The following is a 14,403-nucleotide window of genomic DNA, read 5'->3' on the forward strand; positions in this document are numbered from 1 at the left end:
AGCCGTCCTAATAAGATGTGGAATAACGACAGGTAACAATTCTCCTGATGCCAGGAAACACAGTGGCCATAATGTGTGGTAATTCTGAAGGTCAGAATGCTCCAAGGCTAAGAAAGTTGTTGAGAGGCAAAAAGTTAATAGTGGAATTTATATATTAAAATGTTGGCCTGTGTACCTTTAAAGGTATTTCCACTCTTCTTTTTTTTTTTTTTTTATTAATTTATTTTTGGCTGTGTTGGGTCTTCGTTTCTGTGCGAGGGCTTTCTCTAGTTGTGGCGAGCGGCAGCCACTTTTCATCGCGGTGCGCGGGCCTCTCACTATCACGGCCTCTCTTGTTGCGGAGCACAGGCTCCAGACGCGCAGGCTCAGTAGTTGTGGCTCACGGGCCCAGCCGCTCCGCGGCATGTGGGATCTTCCCAGACCAGGGCTCGAACCCGTGTCCCCTGCATTAGCAGGCAGATTCTCAACCACTGCGCCACCAGGGAAGACCCATCCACTGTTGATTTTAACTGCTGAGAATGGGTGTTTGTGTTTGAGAGGAGTGGGAGACGAGGTTAAAAGGACTCCATCTGTGACCGCAACTACCTCACTATCCTTGTGATGCGCACTGGTTCATACACAGACTGCCTCAGTTCCTTTTCAGAACAGTTCCTCCACTTCATCACACCCAGTACGAGCACACCTTTTCGTGCTTCTGCTCCGTGTTGCTTCTCTCCCTTCCTTGTACCGCATCCCCTACACCTCAACCCCCAAGAATCACTTGCTAAGTCTTTGGCACAGGAAGAAGATGAACTGGCTTGGGAGACTGCCCTTAAACTCATTTCAGGATTAATTTGTTAAGTCCTTTATCAAGTGAGTAGATATAAGAGGGTCCATTTTGAATTTGGGGCTTTCAGGAGGTTCAGTTCTAAGTTAAGAGACAAAGTACTTTATAAGGGAAAGCAGTTGATAACTGGATATTTTTAGAACCAAATTAATGGGATATATGAAATGGTATAGATTCAACTCAGAATTTTCTACATTTAATGCCAAGGTGAAAATAAAATCTTCAAACAAATTACTCTAATATATGGCTATTTCTTGAAAAACTCTTGGAGAACAAAAGCGCTTTTGTTGTTTTCCTTGTTTTCATAACATTTGTGACCTTTCGAAAACAGAATTCCCAAACTTGAAGGGAGAAGACACATTGATTGCCTCATAATAAGTTTTGCAAACTCAGACTTTCTCTTGTTCAGAGAATGGTATCTTTACCATGTACTTCTAATACAGCTAAAGTAAAGTAAGCTCATCTAAGGAGGAAAATGTGGATTCAAATTTTGGAGAGTTTTATCATTCCCATCTAAAAATCTGATCTCTGAAAGTGGTATTTACTCTATACAAAGAGATTAATCTGAATCCTAGAAACCCAGAAGAAAACTTAGTCTTCTTTTACTTGTGAATTTTCTGAGGACTGTCAAGCTTAAGTGACTTGTTCCAAATCCTGCAATCAATTTGTGTTGATTTCAAGTCCAGAATCCAGCTTTCCAATTCCAAATCAGATGCTTGCTTCTCTTTTTCATACAAATAATAATTCTATTTAAAAAATCAAATTATCAAGTACTGGATAGATTCCTCAGACATGTTGAATCTGTGATCTCTGGCAACTCAGGTGAGCACTTAAAGGCCACAGCAGCTTGATGTACAAGAGTCTTCATCTTGAGATGTTATGGTGATATCAGGATATGACTTGAGCTCTAGAGACCTCTTCCAGATTGCATAAATGGCCTCAATTACACTATGAAGTGAAAACTAGGTTAAGAGACAAACCAACCAATTAAAGAAGACATTCCCCAAATCAAGCTGACTATGAAGAATAACTGGGAAGTGTCTTGTCCAGAATGAATAGAAAATGCCTACTGAGCCCCTTATCATGACTTCCATACCTCCTGTGTTTCTGCAGACTTATCAAGGATCACAGCACCTTCAGGATCTCACTGAAGGCTCTTTTAGACTTTGTTTCAACTGTAAGAATTAAAGGATTTGTCATCAGTCTACTTGAATATGTATAAACAAAGTGGAAACTTGAAGTGCTGAAGGGGATTATTTGAAACAAACAATGAATGTAGAGTGAGATAGGTTGAAAACTGAGTCATAGTAACTTGTTTCATTTTTCGCTTTGCCAGAACTAAGAAAATAATAGCTTTTGTTCCCAATTCCACTTTATAATAGATACATTTTGTGTACACTCTGTAATTTTCCAGATTTCTCTATATCAATATTAAGAGATCAATCAGTTAATATGTACTGAGCACCAATATTTCAAGCACTTTTTAAACTTTGCACACACTTATGTCACAATATATTTAAGCTGTGATTTTTTTCATTGTGTCAATTATACCAGTTACGTAAAGTGAAACATGTGATGATGAAATTCAGTTTCATAAAGTGACTTTCAATTTCATGTGACGATGAAGTTCTGTCTCATAAAGTGAAATGTGTGATATTTTTTCTCAAAGAGATAATAATGTGGTCAGGGGGATAAGACTAATATATACAAATAATATATTTATGTCAATATGTACACACATAAATATACATGCCTACACACAAATATTTATCAAGATGGCATACTGTATAGAACTGAGAGCTAAATGGGGTAGAGTGGGATGGATGTACAGTAGTAAATGCTATGAGTCAGTGAAAATTAAGATCAGTGAAAGATAGCATAGTTAAGAACTGGTTACTGGAAGAAAATGTATATGAAATGAGCTTATTAGAGAGGACAAAATAGATAAGGGAAAGCACATACATGAATTCTTAATTTTAATCCCCCAAATTATGTCAAGTTATTGAATTCCCTTCTGTTTCCCTTGTCATCACTCTGGTCCTGGTCATTCTCATCTCTTTCCTAGATGATTACAATAACCCCTTAATAAATCTCCCCTATTTGCTTCCTTCCAATTCTTTTTCACATAAAGGCTAAGTATTGTTACGTGCACTGCTTTGCCTCGCTCCTCACAACAACCCCCTGAGGTGGCTTCTTCAAGTCATGTTATTACCTGAAACCTGAAGCACAGAAAGATGAGTTCACCCAGCTCGTAAGTGGCAGAGCTGGGATATGGTCTACAGGAACTAGAGCCTACACACTCATAACCATTGTGCTCCGTGCCCTCCGTGATACATTGTTGTGGTGGTTGCTATTAAAGCCATATTAAGCAGTGACTTTGTGCCAGTGCCAGTACGTGTGTGGGCCGGGGGTAGGGGGTGAAGGTTAGTATAAAATCAAGCAGCTGCATGAGTTTGGCATAACATCTGGACAGCTAGAAACCATCGTAGCACCAGACCTGAGATTGCAGAGTTGGAGCTTGTGAAGTTTATGAACCTTAATTAAAATGTCACTGATGGGAATAAAGATGCAGACATAGAGGATGGACTAGAGGACACGGGGAGGGGGAAGGGTAAGTTGGGACGAAGTGAGAGAGTAGCATGGACATATATACACTACCAAATGTAAAATAGATAGCTAGTGGGAAGCAGCCACATAGCACAGGGAGATCAGCTCGGTGCTTTGTGACCACCTAGAGGGTTGGGATAGGGAGGGTGGGAGGGAGACGCAAGAGGGAGGAGATATGGGGATATATGTATATGTATAGCTGATTCACTTTGTTACACAGCAGAAACTAATACAACATTGTAAAGCAATTATACTCCAATAAAGATGTTAAAAAAAAAATGTCACTGATGTAGGTACCAAAAAACATGAAAAGGATAATGTATGTTAGTTAATTGTCTTCTTTCTAGGGGAAGAAAATCAAGTACATAATCAAATGAGCAATGGGCATTTTGCATTTTGATTAATAACCTTCTCCATCATCAAAAGACTCTCATAAAAATATCTGGGAACAAAGACAAGTAACCAGCTAGCTTCAATCCTCTGTGGATAAAAGGACAGTTTGTATATTACACATGGTCAAATTTATTTGAGAGAAGTAATATACAAATATTAATCTTTTTGGAAGCCTAGAAAATAACAATCAGATATGCTCAATGATACAAAGTAATTCGGACATCACATGTTTATGTGGATGAGACATCATGTTTTATTCAGTTTATATTGTGTGTTTAAACATTGTAAAATAATTTCAGAGAACAAAATGTAGTATTCTAATAGGGAACAAATTGGCAATTCTTTTAAACTCCTCACCTAAGTCCCCAGACATTGATATTGCAATTTCAAAAAGAGGCAAAACTCACCAAAATGTAGCTAAATATTTTTTAAGAAGCAAGAATCAGCTAATAATCTACATATGTTGGTTTTCCTGAACAGCAGGAACTAATATACAAATACCATTTTATTTCCTCCCATATGAGGTGTCAGGCATGGTGCTTGATACACACAATCTCATTATGGTCTTAGGAAGCAGTTATTATTATCCTTGTTTTCCAGTGAGAACATCAAGGTCTTGGAGATGTAAATAATTTTCACCAGTGTTCATAGATAGTAAGTGAGAGAGCCCCTAGAAAATTCTGTTTGCTTATTTCCAAGCCCAAATTCTTAATGACTGTGTCATACTCTTCCTTCCTTTTTTTCTTCTTTCTTTCCTTTCATCCATCCTTCCAAAATATTTATTAAAGATACACTAAGGGAAATTATCATGGTAGTCATTAGGGACTCCACTCAATTTGAATTCTCTCCACTTTAATATTTAATCATATAGTTTTCTGGGAACTGTTTATTTTTTAATTATTTCACAGTATCCAAATGTCTACTAAGTACATGGCAACTGGTCAATATTTGATCAATTAAATTTTTTTTTTATATTAACTGGGTATTATCATGACCAGGTATCAGCCTAATTAATGCATAATGTTACGCTTTTCTACCTTGATCTTTTTATTTTAGTGTAAATTTGGGGGAGATGCTTTACTTTGGAAATGCAATATGAGTATTTATTCACACATTCTATGAGCACAGATGGCAATGGGAAAAGTACGCATTTTATTCTAGGAGTCAGTAGAGTATGATCCACAAGCAAAACACAGGCCAGTATCCACTGAGTTATAGAACAGTTACCTCCACCTCTGTTATCTCTCCTAAATATACTAAAAAATCTGCCTCCATCTGTGAGAATCAACATCAGGGGCAGGTTTTCCTTCTGTCTTGTAAATCAACAGTCATTATTGAATTATGCCTTTACATGTACACACAAAGATCTCATTGCAAGTTAGAGGATAACCAAAAATCAGCACTTTCATATAAGGAGTGAGACCACTGGAACTCTACTTTTAAAGGATTTCAAACTAGATTTTTTTTTTTCTTTTCTGTGTGCAAGCTTGGGCCATAGAAGCCATAAGCATACAAAACCAGGGTAGGGCCAAGAAGTGGCAGAGTAGAAATAAAGTGCCCTCACACAACCACAGTGCTAATCCATATTTGCAAAAAGGCAAATTGGGAACCCTGAGGACAGCTGTAAATCACTGGTTTGTTTGCAGTAGGGCTTATTGCATAGTCTGAATTTCGTGAGCATACACACTTAAAATGGTATTGCTTTTTCTCCAATCATTGCTTCATGCTCTGAAGAATATTCCTTTCCAATCTGACATCATTTAGCACAGATTCTATAGCTTTCTGGTCACCTTCAGTTATTAAAAATACTAGTAATGTTCAGCTTAAAGGCTTTGATTTTGTAAGCAATCACAGTTTACATTCTCTTCTCTCCCCAGGACAATGCTGATAGAAGCTCTTGGAATGGGGAAGGGCAGGGTTCTCTGGGTTGCCACTTCTACAGTGTATGGGGTCAAATAAGAGGGCTAGAGAAGCAGCAGGTCTTACCTGAAATATTTTATGATGTCTGCCTGTTGTTGGTTCAGCGTGGTTCCTCTTGCTCCTAGTGGCCTCCATCTATATGATAGGCTTCCATACATGGTTTCATTGTTTTCTTAAAAGTGTTCTGAACTTCACCTTTTACCACGTCTGTTATCCAAGGCCCTTTTGAAGAGGGAAGTCTTAGTCTCTATCTCTCACCCTGTAAGGTCCCCACCTGCCTTTTTCAGTGGTACATCTCCTTGCTGATCTGCCATATTGCTAGTCCCACAGATCACTTTTTTCTAGTCTATATTCCATGCTCTATAGAGTTTTGAAACCACTGAAGTCTTGTCCAGTTGTCTTCAAAGACCACTCCCTCCCAGGATCACTGCATCACTGGACCTATCAATTTTGCTGGAACAAGCTTGTTCAATAAACCCCAACCCACCTTCAGGATTCTCCAGACTAGAGGTGGTCCCCATTTTACTAGGGTCATGTTTTTCCCCACACTTGAGGCTTTCCCATAGACTCACTCACCATATGCTGCTATGTTCCAATGGGAGCACCAGGCTAATCTGCTGAGTTTGCTGCTCAGCAAGTGTCCAGCCAGGAGTGAAATGCCAGTCTCTCCTCTCTCCTTCATTCATTTAGTTCCCTTATATGACTTGGGTGAAGGAAGAAAGGAGCTCTTTAGTCATACCTAATCCATAGAGGGGAAGGGAAAGCTCTACCACTCACACTGTGCTCCTCACAATAAGGGAAAGGTTTTCAATTCCCCCTCAAGTATAACGTATCATATGCTATTTCTTCTGAATTCAGGGCACCTTGCTGAATGGTGTGGTCGCCGTACAAACACCTGAGTACTTTACTAAATCATGTTTTTAAGAGAGAGAGAGTATGAGTTGGACTGAATTGTTACTTTGAAAACACATTAAAAATTAAGAATGTGTTATTTAGCAACCTTGTTTGCCATAAACCATCAACCATTTCTGATGTTTATTTGTTGTGTTGTGACCTCCAAAGACCTTCCTCAGTTCCCAAGACATGTGGAACAGCAGTTGCATATCATTTTACTAGACTACTCTGCCTAGTTTGGTACTAAAAATATTTCCTTAAAAAATGCAATTTAAAATCCCTCCAAAAATATGTCTGTTTAAATCTCATCATTCTGCCAGGGTTGCTTTTTTAATGTTAGTCTTGGTAGTTAAATTTGAGTTTCCATTCTTCCATTCAACCAACATACAGTGATACCTACCATGTAACAAGCGCTGGGCTGGGCCCTGGGGGTGCAACCATGAGTAGACCTCTCCACTGCCCTTTTAGAGTCTACATTCCAGTTGGGGGAAAATGTGCATAGCCAAACAATTAGAGAAATAAATTGCAGATTGTGATAAGCAATGAAGGAAACAAATAGGGTGCTATTAGAGAAAATAACTTGGGTCGGGCACTTTAAATATGGCAATTAGGGAAAATCTGATGAGGTGATATGTTAGCTGAGATGAGAAGTATGGGAAAGAGGCAGTCCAGTGAAGGGCTGACAGAATTGTTTTCCAGGTATAAGGAAAGCACGTGTTGAGGCTTTGGTGTGTGAAAAAAATATGTGATTTGTTATTCTAGGAAATGGCAGAGGGCCAATATCATCGTAGTTTATTGACAGAAGGGGAGAGTCATGTAGTTCTTAGAGGTCCTGACAAAGGATTTTATTTATATTCACAGTGCAGTGAAAAACCATTGAAGGATTTGAAGCAGGGAAATAAAATGACATGATTAAGAATTTTAAAGACCACTCTGATTTCTCAGCAGAAAACAAATTATAGAAGAGCAACAGTGAAAGTAGAAAAACAATTAAGAGCCTATTACAACTGACAGACAAGAGATGTTGATGATTAGGACAAGGATGGTGGCAGTAGAGACAGAGAGAGATGGATATACTGAGAATTGTTTTATAGATAGCACCACCAGGATTTGTTAATGGATGGAATATAAGTGATGAAAGAAAAGAAGAAATCGGCGATGACTTCTAGGGGTTTTTTTGGCGGGGGAGAAGGGAGTTCTGTTGTCATTTTTCTTTTGTTTTGTTTTTGGATTGACTGCCTGGGTGAATAGTGGCTCCATTTATTGATGGTTTACAAAAAAAAAAAACTGAAAGAAAATAAGATCTGGCTGACAAGGTGGAGATAAATTAACAATTCCACTTCAGACACGTTTATTTGGATGCCTCTGAGTCTTGCAAGAGGAGGTATCAAGTAGGTGTTTGGATACACAAGTCTGGATCCCAGAGGAAAAGTCTGGGCTGAGATGTTACTGCGGGGGTTTCGTGTATTCAGATCATGCATAAAATAATAAGAACAAATAAGACCACCTAGAGAATGAATAAAGAAGGAATAATGCCAACATTTAAATAAAAATTTAGAGTGAAAATGTATAAATAGTGAAGTAGTAGGATGGAAAGCAAGAGGATCCAAGAAAGGAGTCTGCTGGATATTCATCAAAGGAAAAATTTGTGATTTTCATCATGGCAATATTGTGGGACTGCGGAAATAAACAGCATTTCACAATGAGTAGAAAAACAGATGAAAATTGAGGAAGGGATATAACGTATATCAGTAAAAATTTTATATTAATTATAGTGAGGGGAAACAGAAAAAAAGAGATATGTTGGATGGGAATATAGATCAAGGGATGAACTTTTTGTTGTGTTTTGTAATTTTAAAAATTTGTTTATCTCATTTTAAACCTGTTTGAAAGATAGGAGGTTTAGGAGGTATTATGTAAAGATAGGCATAATCCAATTATGAGGGAAATGATTGATGTTTCAGGAGAAACTCAAGGGGAGGACCAAATCAATGAAGTCGTTAAGACAGACTTAAGTAATGTGCTCTAGACTGACATACAAGTATTGATTTGTCTTTGGTAGGAGAAGGATCAACTTCCTCCATTTTAATAGAAAGGAGGAATGTAAAGAATTGTGTAATTACAAGAAAGTTTATAGACTTTATGCTAGAAAGATGAGAAAGTTACCAATCAATTAAGTAATTTGATTATTTAAGAATGAGCTACCTGTCTTTCTAGGGAAATGGTGAATTCCATTCCTCTTTTATATTGTCCATCATTTCAGTGTTGGGTTGGAACATCTTTTCTATTAGCATCACACTGTTTAAACAATTAGAAAATGAGATAGAATAGATTGTACATGTAATGCACAAACATTGTTGATGAGTATAACTTATTTATCATCTTTCATCTTCTAGAAAAAATGTCTCTTACTGCTACCCAAGACCAATAGCAGCCCTCTTCTCAGATGAATATTACTTGAGGGATCAACAGGAGAAAACCTTTTCTTCCAAAATAAGCAGCTCTTCTTAAAATAAGAATAATGTTTTTTATGGTATAAAGCCAAGTCATTCCAATTACAGATGGCAATAATTATGACTTTCATTTATTGGGATGAATAAATGTAGTATGTGTATATATATATATCTATATATTTTATATATTTATATGTATAATATACATATATAACACACATACACATACATACTATTATTGTAACCTATGGCTATATAATATAATTTTATAGAAGTAAATGTTTTATGGATACTTAATACCTATCCTCAACTGAACAGTAAATCTAGGATACCAAGAAATATATAGCATTTGTCTTTCAAGGGTTCATAATTTTAAGGGAGCAATAGTGAAGTAAACAATTTAAAATATTGAATTGGCCAAAAAGTTCATTCGGGTTTTTCCATTCAATGTTACAGAAGAACCCGAATGAACATTTTGGCCAACCCAATACATTGTAATATGTTCTTAATACAACTGTGTTTAAAGTACAAAAGTCACACAATACTAAATCTCCCCACAGAGCTTCCTAGAAGAAATGATCTTGGAAGTGGGCTTTAAAGGATGCATAGAAGTTGAATAGATGTAAAGGATACTTAACATGCTTTAATAAAAATAATAGCATATTCAAAAGCCTAAGATACAGGAGATATGGAGAGGTGAAAATGAATGGTTACTTGAAGTTCCAGGTGGATAAGGTATAGCAGATTCATTTTCTCCAAATCAGATTTAGTTATTGACCATGGCATCCAACATGTACAAATACATTTATTTATAGAAAATTTTGGATACCAAATATCTATTAAATAGAAATTAGGTTAACTATTAGAAACTGAAAATTAGGTAGTCTAATAAAGGCACACAAAAATAATTACATCTTCCACAATTCCAATACTACAATATTTAAATACATCAAACTCTTCCAAATTAGAATCCTTTGCCAAACCCAAGTATACCCATTCTAAATTTTGTGTTCATCTGATGTTTGTTTGAACCATGTAAGATCTGAAGATTTGGTCTTAACTGAGTTAGCCTCAGTTGCTTCTCAGACAATATTACTGCATTATCTGCAATGATTGCTATACAACAATTGCTCTTTTTTCCAGATTTGGCAATGTGGAGGCTCATTGGAGATTGTGACTTGCTCCCACGTGGGTCACGTTTTTCGGAAGGCAACTCCATACACTTTCCCTGGTGGCACTGGTCATGTCATCAACAAGAACAACAGGAGACTGGCAGAAGTTTGGATGGATGAATTTAAAGATTTCTTTTATATCATATCCCCAGGTAAGCAATGCTGACATTTTCTTCCTCTGCAGGGGAAAATAAAATTTTAAACATGCTGAGTATGTGTTGCATTATTGCTTCTCTTCTACTAGTTTAAATAAGATATTGTTTATCACCATAATATTGTAGAAAATTGTGTTGGAGAAGTTGTCCTCTGAAGTCAATTTTGACCTAAAATGAGAAAGACTATACTTACCTCAAATGCCTAAATATTCTTTTTTCTTTGTTTCTTTCTGGGCACAAGTATTATGCTAAAAAAAATGAAGTAATCAATATATAAGGCGATCCAAATTTAACTGACATGTACCAGCTCAATTTAAGAAAAAAATTTTTAAGGGAAGTAAGTCTTTATTTCTATGTTACACACATAAGGCTGACTGAGTTGGTAAGGAATTTTTTTAATGTTTATAAAGAGATGTTTTCTACTGCCTTAGTTTCTTAAATATCTGAGTAGGGAAAGATGAAATGATTTCCTACAGAAACAAGATGGAAAACTGTGCAAATATAAAAATTTTTATTTTTAAAGAATATTAAATGACAGTAAATTACTCATCGATAAATATGTGAAAAAGCGTAATATGGGACAATAAAATATTATCCTACTTTAGTTACAGAGAAGGATAGATATGGAAATAGAAGTAAATTTAGGCTATTGCTGGGTAGTGAGATTATGAGTAATTTCATTATTTTCCTTATACTTTTCTATATTTTATAAATTTTCTTTATAAAACAATTATTTTTCAAAATTCATTAAAAACAAATTTTAAAAGAAAATAAATAATTAAAAAATTAAAAGAAAATTTTAAACATCATTAAAAAAGAGAAAATAAATAAATCATTGTGAGAAAACCCCATTACTGGATGGCATCATTATGAGTTATTGCATTCTTTAAAATTTTCTAGGATTTCTCCAACAGTCATACTAATTATTAAAAAAAAACCTCTGAGATATTACATTTTTTAAGGAAAAAAAGAAACATATGAGAAGATACAAATAAGAGGAAGACACAGGTATGTCTTCAAGATCTCAAAGTCCAGACAAAGAAACCAAAGCATAAATTAATATAACAGGAATTCAGCTGTATTTATAAAATAATTTGTAATGTCCTATTTTTGATAGTTTATGATAGGCCTTACAGTCATCAATGCCATTATTATGTAACCTGTAAGAACAACAACAAAAATCCATGCCCACATCCTCTTTTCTACATTATCATCTATCACAGGTTTAGAAAAGTCAGTGTGGGTTCTAATTGACATGCTCTGGTTCTGAAAGTATATATGAGGCTGTGAACATCCTTCTTTTATAGATGAAAAAGGGAATGAGCAGTATGAACTTTCTTATTAAGATCCAACATTGCTCCACAGAAAAGAAAAATTGGGGCAATGCATGTGTAAATGTGTGATTAGGAGATGGATTTTTTTCACATATTTTTAACCCTCCTCTATGTCAAGAAGCTATTGCCAGGAACACTATTTCACATATAGATGTATTTCTCTTTACAATAGAAACCCAGTCCAGATGTTATATAACCTTTTCATTTTCTTTTGATGATACTTTTTGAATTCAAATCATTACTTGTAGAAATATATAAGCTCAAATATGAAAAAAGAATTAATGGAAGAAAGAAATGTGTTATGTGTGATTATATACAGCGTACATTCGGGAATGTAAGTAATTGAGAATAATTGTAACCATATGTATTCTATTCACTCATGATGAATATTATTTGTAAAAAGTCAGGTGTTAGTCTTTTGTATAGTTTCCCATTGAGTGAAAAAGGCAGGTAAGTGGTAGAACCATTTCTCAAAACGTAATGAAATGTCAAGCTTTAGAGTTTAAAGGATGAAAAAGAATGCCTGCTATCTGGAACTAATGACTTGCTGCTCAAGAGGGACTGTTTGTATATTCTGGAAAATGTAGTTTTTACATTACAATAAATATCATTTGGAAGGTTATTATTCTTATAAAATGGGCTCATTTAAGCCCAGAAATTACTTTGGAAAGCAGTAAAAGGACATTTGGGGAATATGCTGAAAGTATCTGGGAATTTCCTAAGGGGCATTTATGCTTCTGGATGTCTCAGAGACAGCATCGCTGAGTGTGGAACCTGCCTGCTGTGTGTGGGCAAAGAGGGAAAACCAAAAATGTGAAACAATAAATTGCTTCTCAGTGGAAAAGGAAGAAGGGAAGTAAACTGGAAACTAGAGTTGGATGCCTATAAACAATGCTAGCCGTAGCAGGTTTCAAATCAACCAAAAATCAGATAAAGTAGGTTGTATTGGGGAAGTCAGGAATCTGTCATTTGTATGATGGCAAGCCTTTGTTGAGTGGATAACTATTTTTGTCATTACTGGCAGTTTCTGTTACTCTTAAAATCAAAATCATGGATTTCTTCGCTATCATCTAAAATTGTTGGGTTTCTGTTTTTCATCTAAGTTTGTAAGAAGAGAAGTTGGTATGGGGGAGATTGGAGGGACACATGCTTGCACATTTACACTTAGAATTATACCTTTTTCTGTAGTATACATAAACACACACGGAAACACACACATTTACGAAAAACTCAATAAAAACTCTGTTTATATTGAGTTTTGTTTAAGTCTCCAGACCCTCCATAATAATCTGGCTAAGGAAAATGTTACAGTTCTTTCTAGAAGCACCTCCATGTATCTGTTCATTTGCCCAAGATGTTTTATAAGGAGACTCCCATTTTTTTATACCAGGGTTCCTAGTACCACATCTTATTCTCCACTTATGCAGTTGTTCGAAATGTGATCTTTAAGTACTGAGTCTTTATGATTGAATTTTGACAACAATTTTGCTTCCTTCCAATATGCTCTACCTACTTTATTTTTTGGTTTCAGGGATGCTTCAGTTCTGTCTTGAACTAACTGGGTATTCTTTCTCTCTCAAAGATGTATTTCCTGCAGTTTCGATACCATGGCCTATCCATCATTGCTATGTACTATATTGTCTTATTTTTATTACCTATATCTATTGCCAAAGTAGTTCAGAGACTTGTATTTACCATGCTTAGCAACTTTCCTGTCACTTTGCAGTCCTTGAAAGAAAATATGTGTTGAATAATTAGAAGAATAAGTGAATGACTAAATGAATGAGCGAATTTTTGAAGGGAGCCACTTTTGTTTCTTCTTTTCTACTGAATTCTCCATGGATATCTCCTCTATACCAGGGAATCTCTTCATAAGAATTGCAGCAAATCGGAACCCTTTGTCTCACTTCTCTAATCCAACCTGAGAAAGGACCCACTGATAAAAGAGAGGTGAAAGGTATTCTTCATATGCCTGCACTATCATTCCTCTGAGTCTGCCATCAGAAAAGAAGGTTCCATTGGCTTATCCGTGTGCTTTGGGTTCTATGATTCCACCGTAATCACTGGCACACATAGTCATATAATCTTACCTTCCAGGACTAATACAAAAGTCTAATAGGGGCTTCCCTGGTGGCGCAGTGGTTGGGAACCTACCTGCCAATGCAGGGGACACGGGTTCGAGCCCTGGTCTGGGAAGATCCCACATGCCGCGGAGCGACTAAGCCCGTGAGCCACAACTACTGAGCCTGCGCGTCTGGAGCCTGTGCTCCGCAACGGGAGACGCCGCGACGGTGAGAGGCCCGCGCACCGCGATGAAGAGTGGCCCCCGCTCGCCGCAACTGGAGACAGCCCTCGCACAGAAACGAAGACCCAACACAGCCAAAAAAAAATAATAATAATAAAATAAATATAAATAAATTAATTAATTAATTTTTAAAAAAGTATATCTTAAAAAAAAAGTCTAATAGGCACAATTTAGAAGGACAATGACATTTTCTAATAGAGCAGCATAATACAAGAGCTCATAAACTTAAAATAAGATACTTTTACACATGTTGATTTGTATTTTTCTCATGACCCCCATTAATTTAAAGTTAAAAGGAGTCATATAAATAGCTACATGTGTGAATTACTTTTATCTGATTTTTT

At 36.2% G+C, this 14,403-nt stretch overlaps 1 protein-coding gene across 1 annotated transcript in view; it reads left to right on the forward strand.

Annotated features, from left to right (window-relative positions):
* Nucleotides 1–14,403, forward strand: part of GALNT13 (polypeptide N-acetylgalactosaminyltransferase 13) — a 474,459-nt gene that overhangs the window by 289,982 nt on the left and 170,074 nt on the right. The window contains exon 7 of the mRNA XM_061200203.1: nt 10,237–10,417. Coding sequence (XP_061056186.1) covers nt 10,237–10,417 — 181 coding nt within the window. The remainder of the gene's footprint in view (nt 1–10,236; nt 10,418–14,403) is intronic.

This window comes from Eubalaena glacialis, chromosome 1 (genome assembly GCF_028564815.1).
Source record: "Eubalaena glacialis isolate mEubGla1 chromosome 1, mEubGla1.1.hap2.+ XY, whole genome shotgun sequence".
NCBI classification, from domain to species: Eukaryota; Metazoa; Chordata; class Mammalia; order Artiodactyla; family Balaenidae; genus Eubalaena; species Eubalaena glacialis.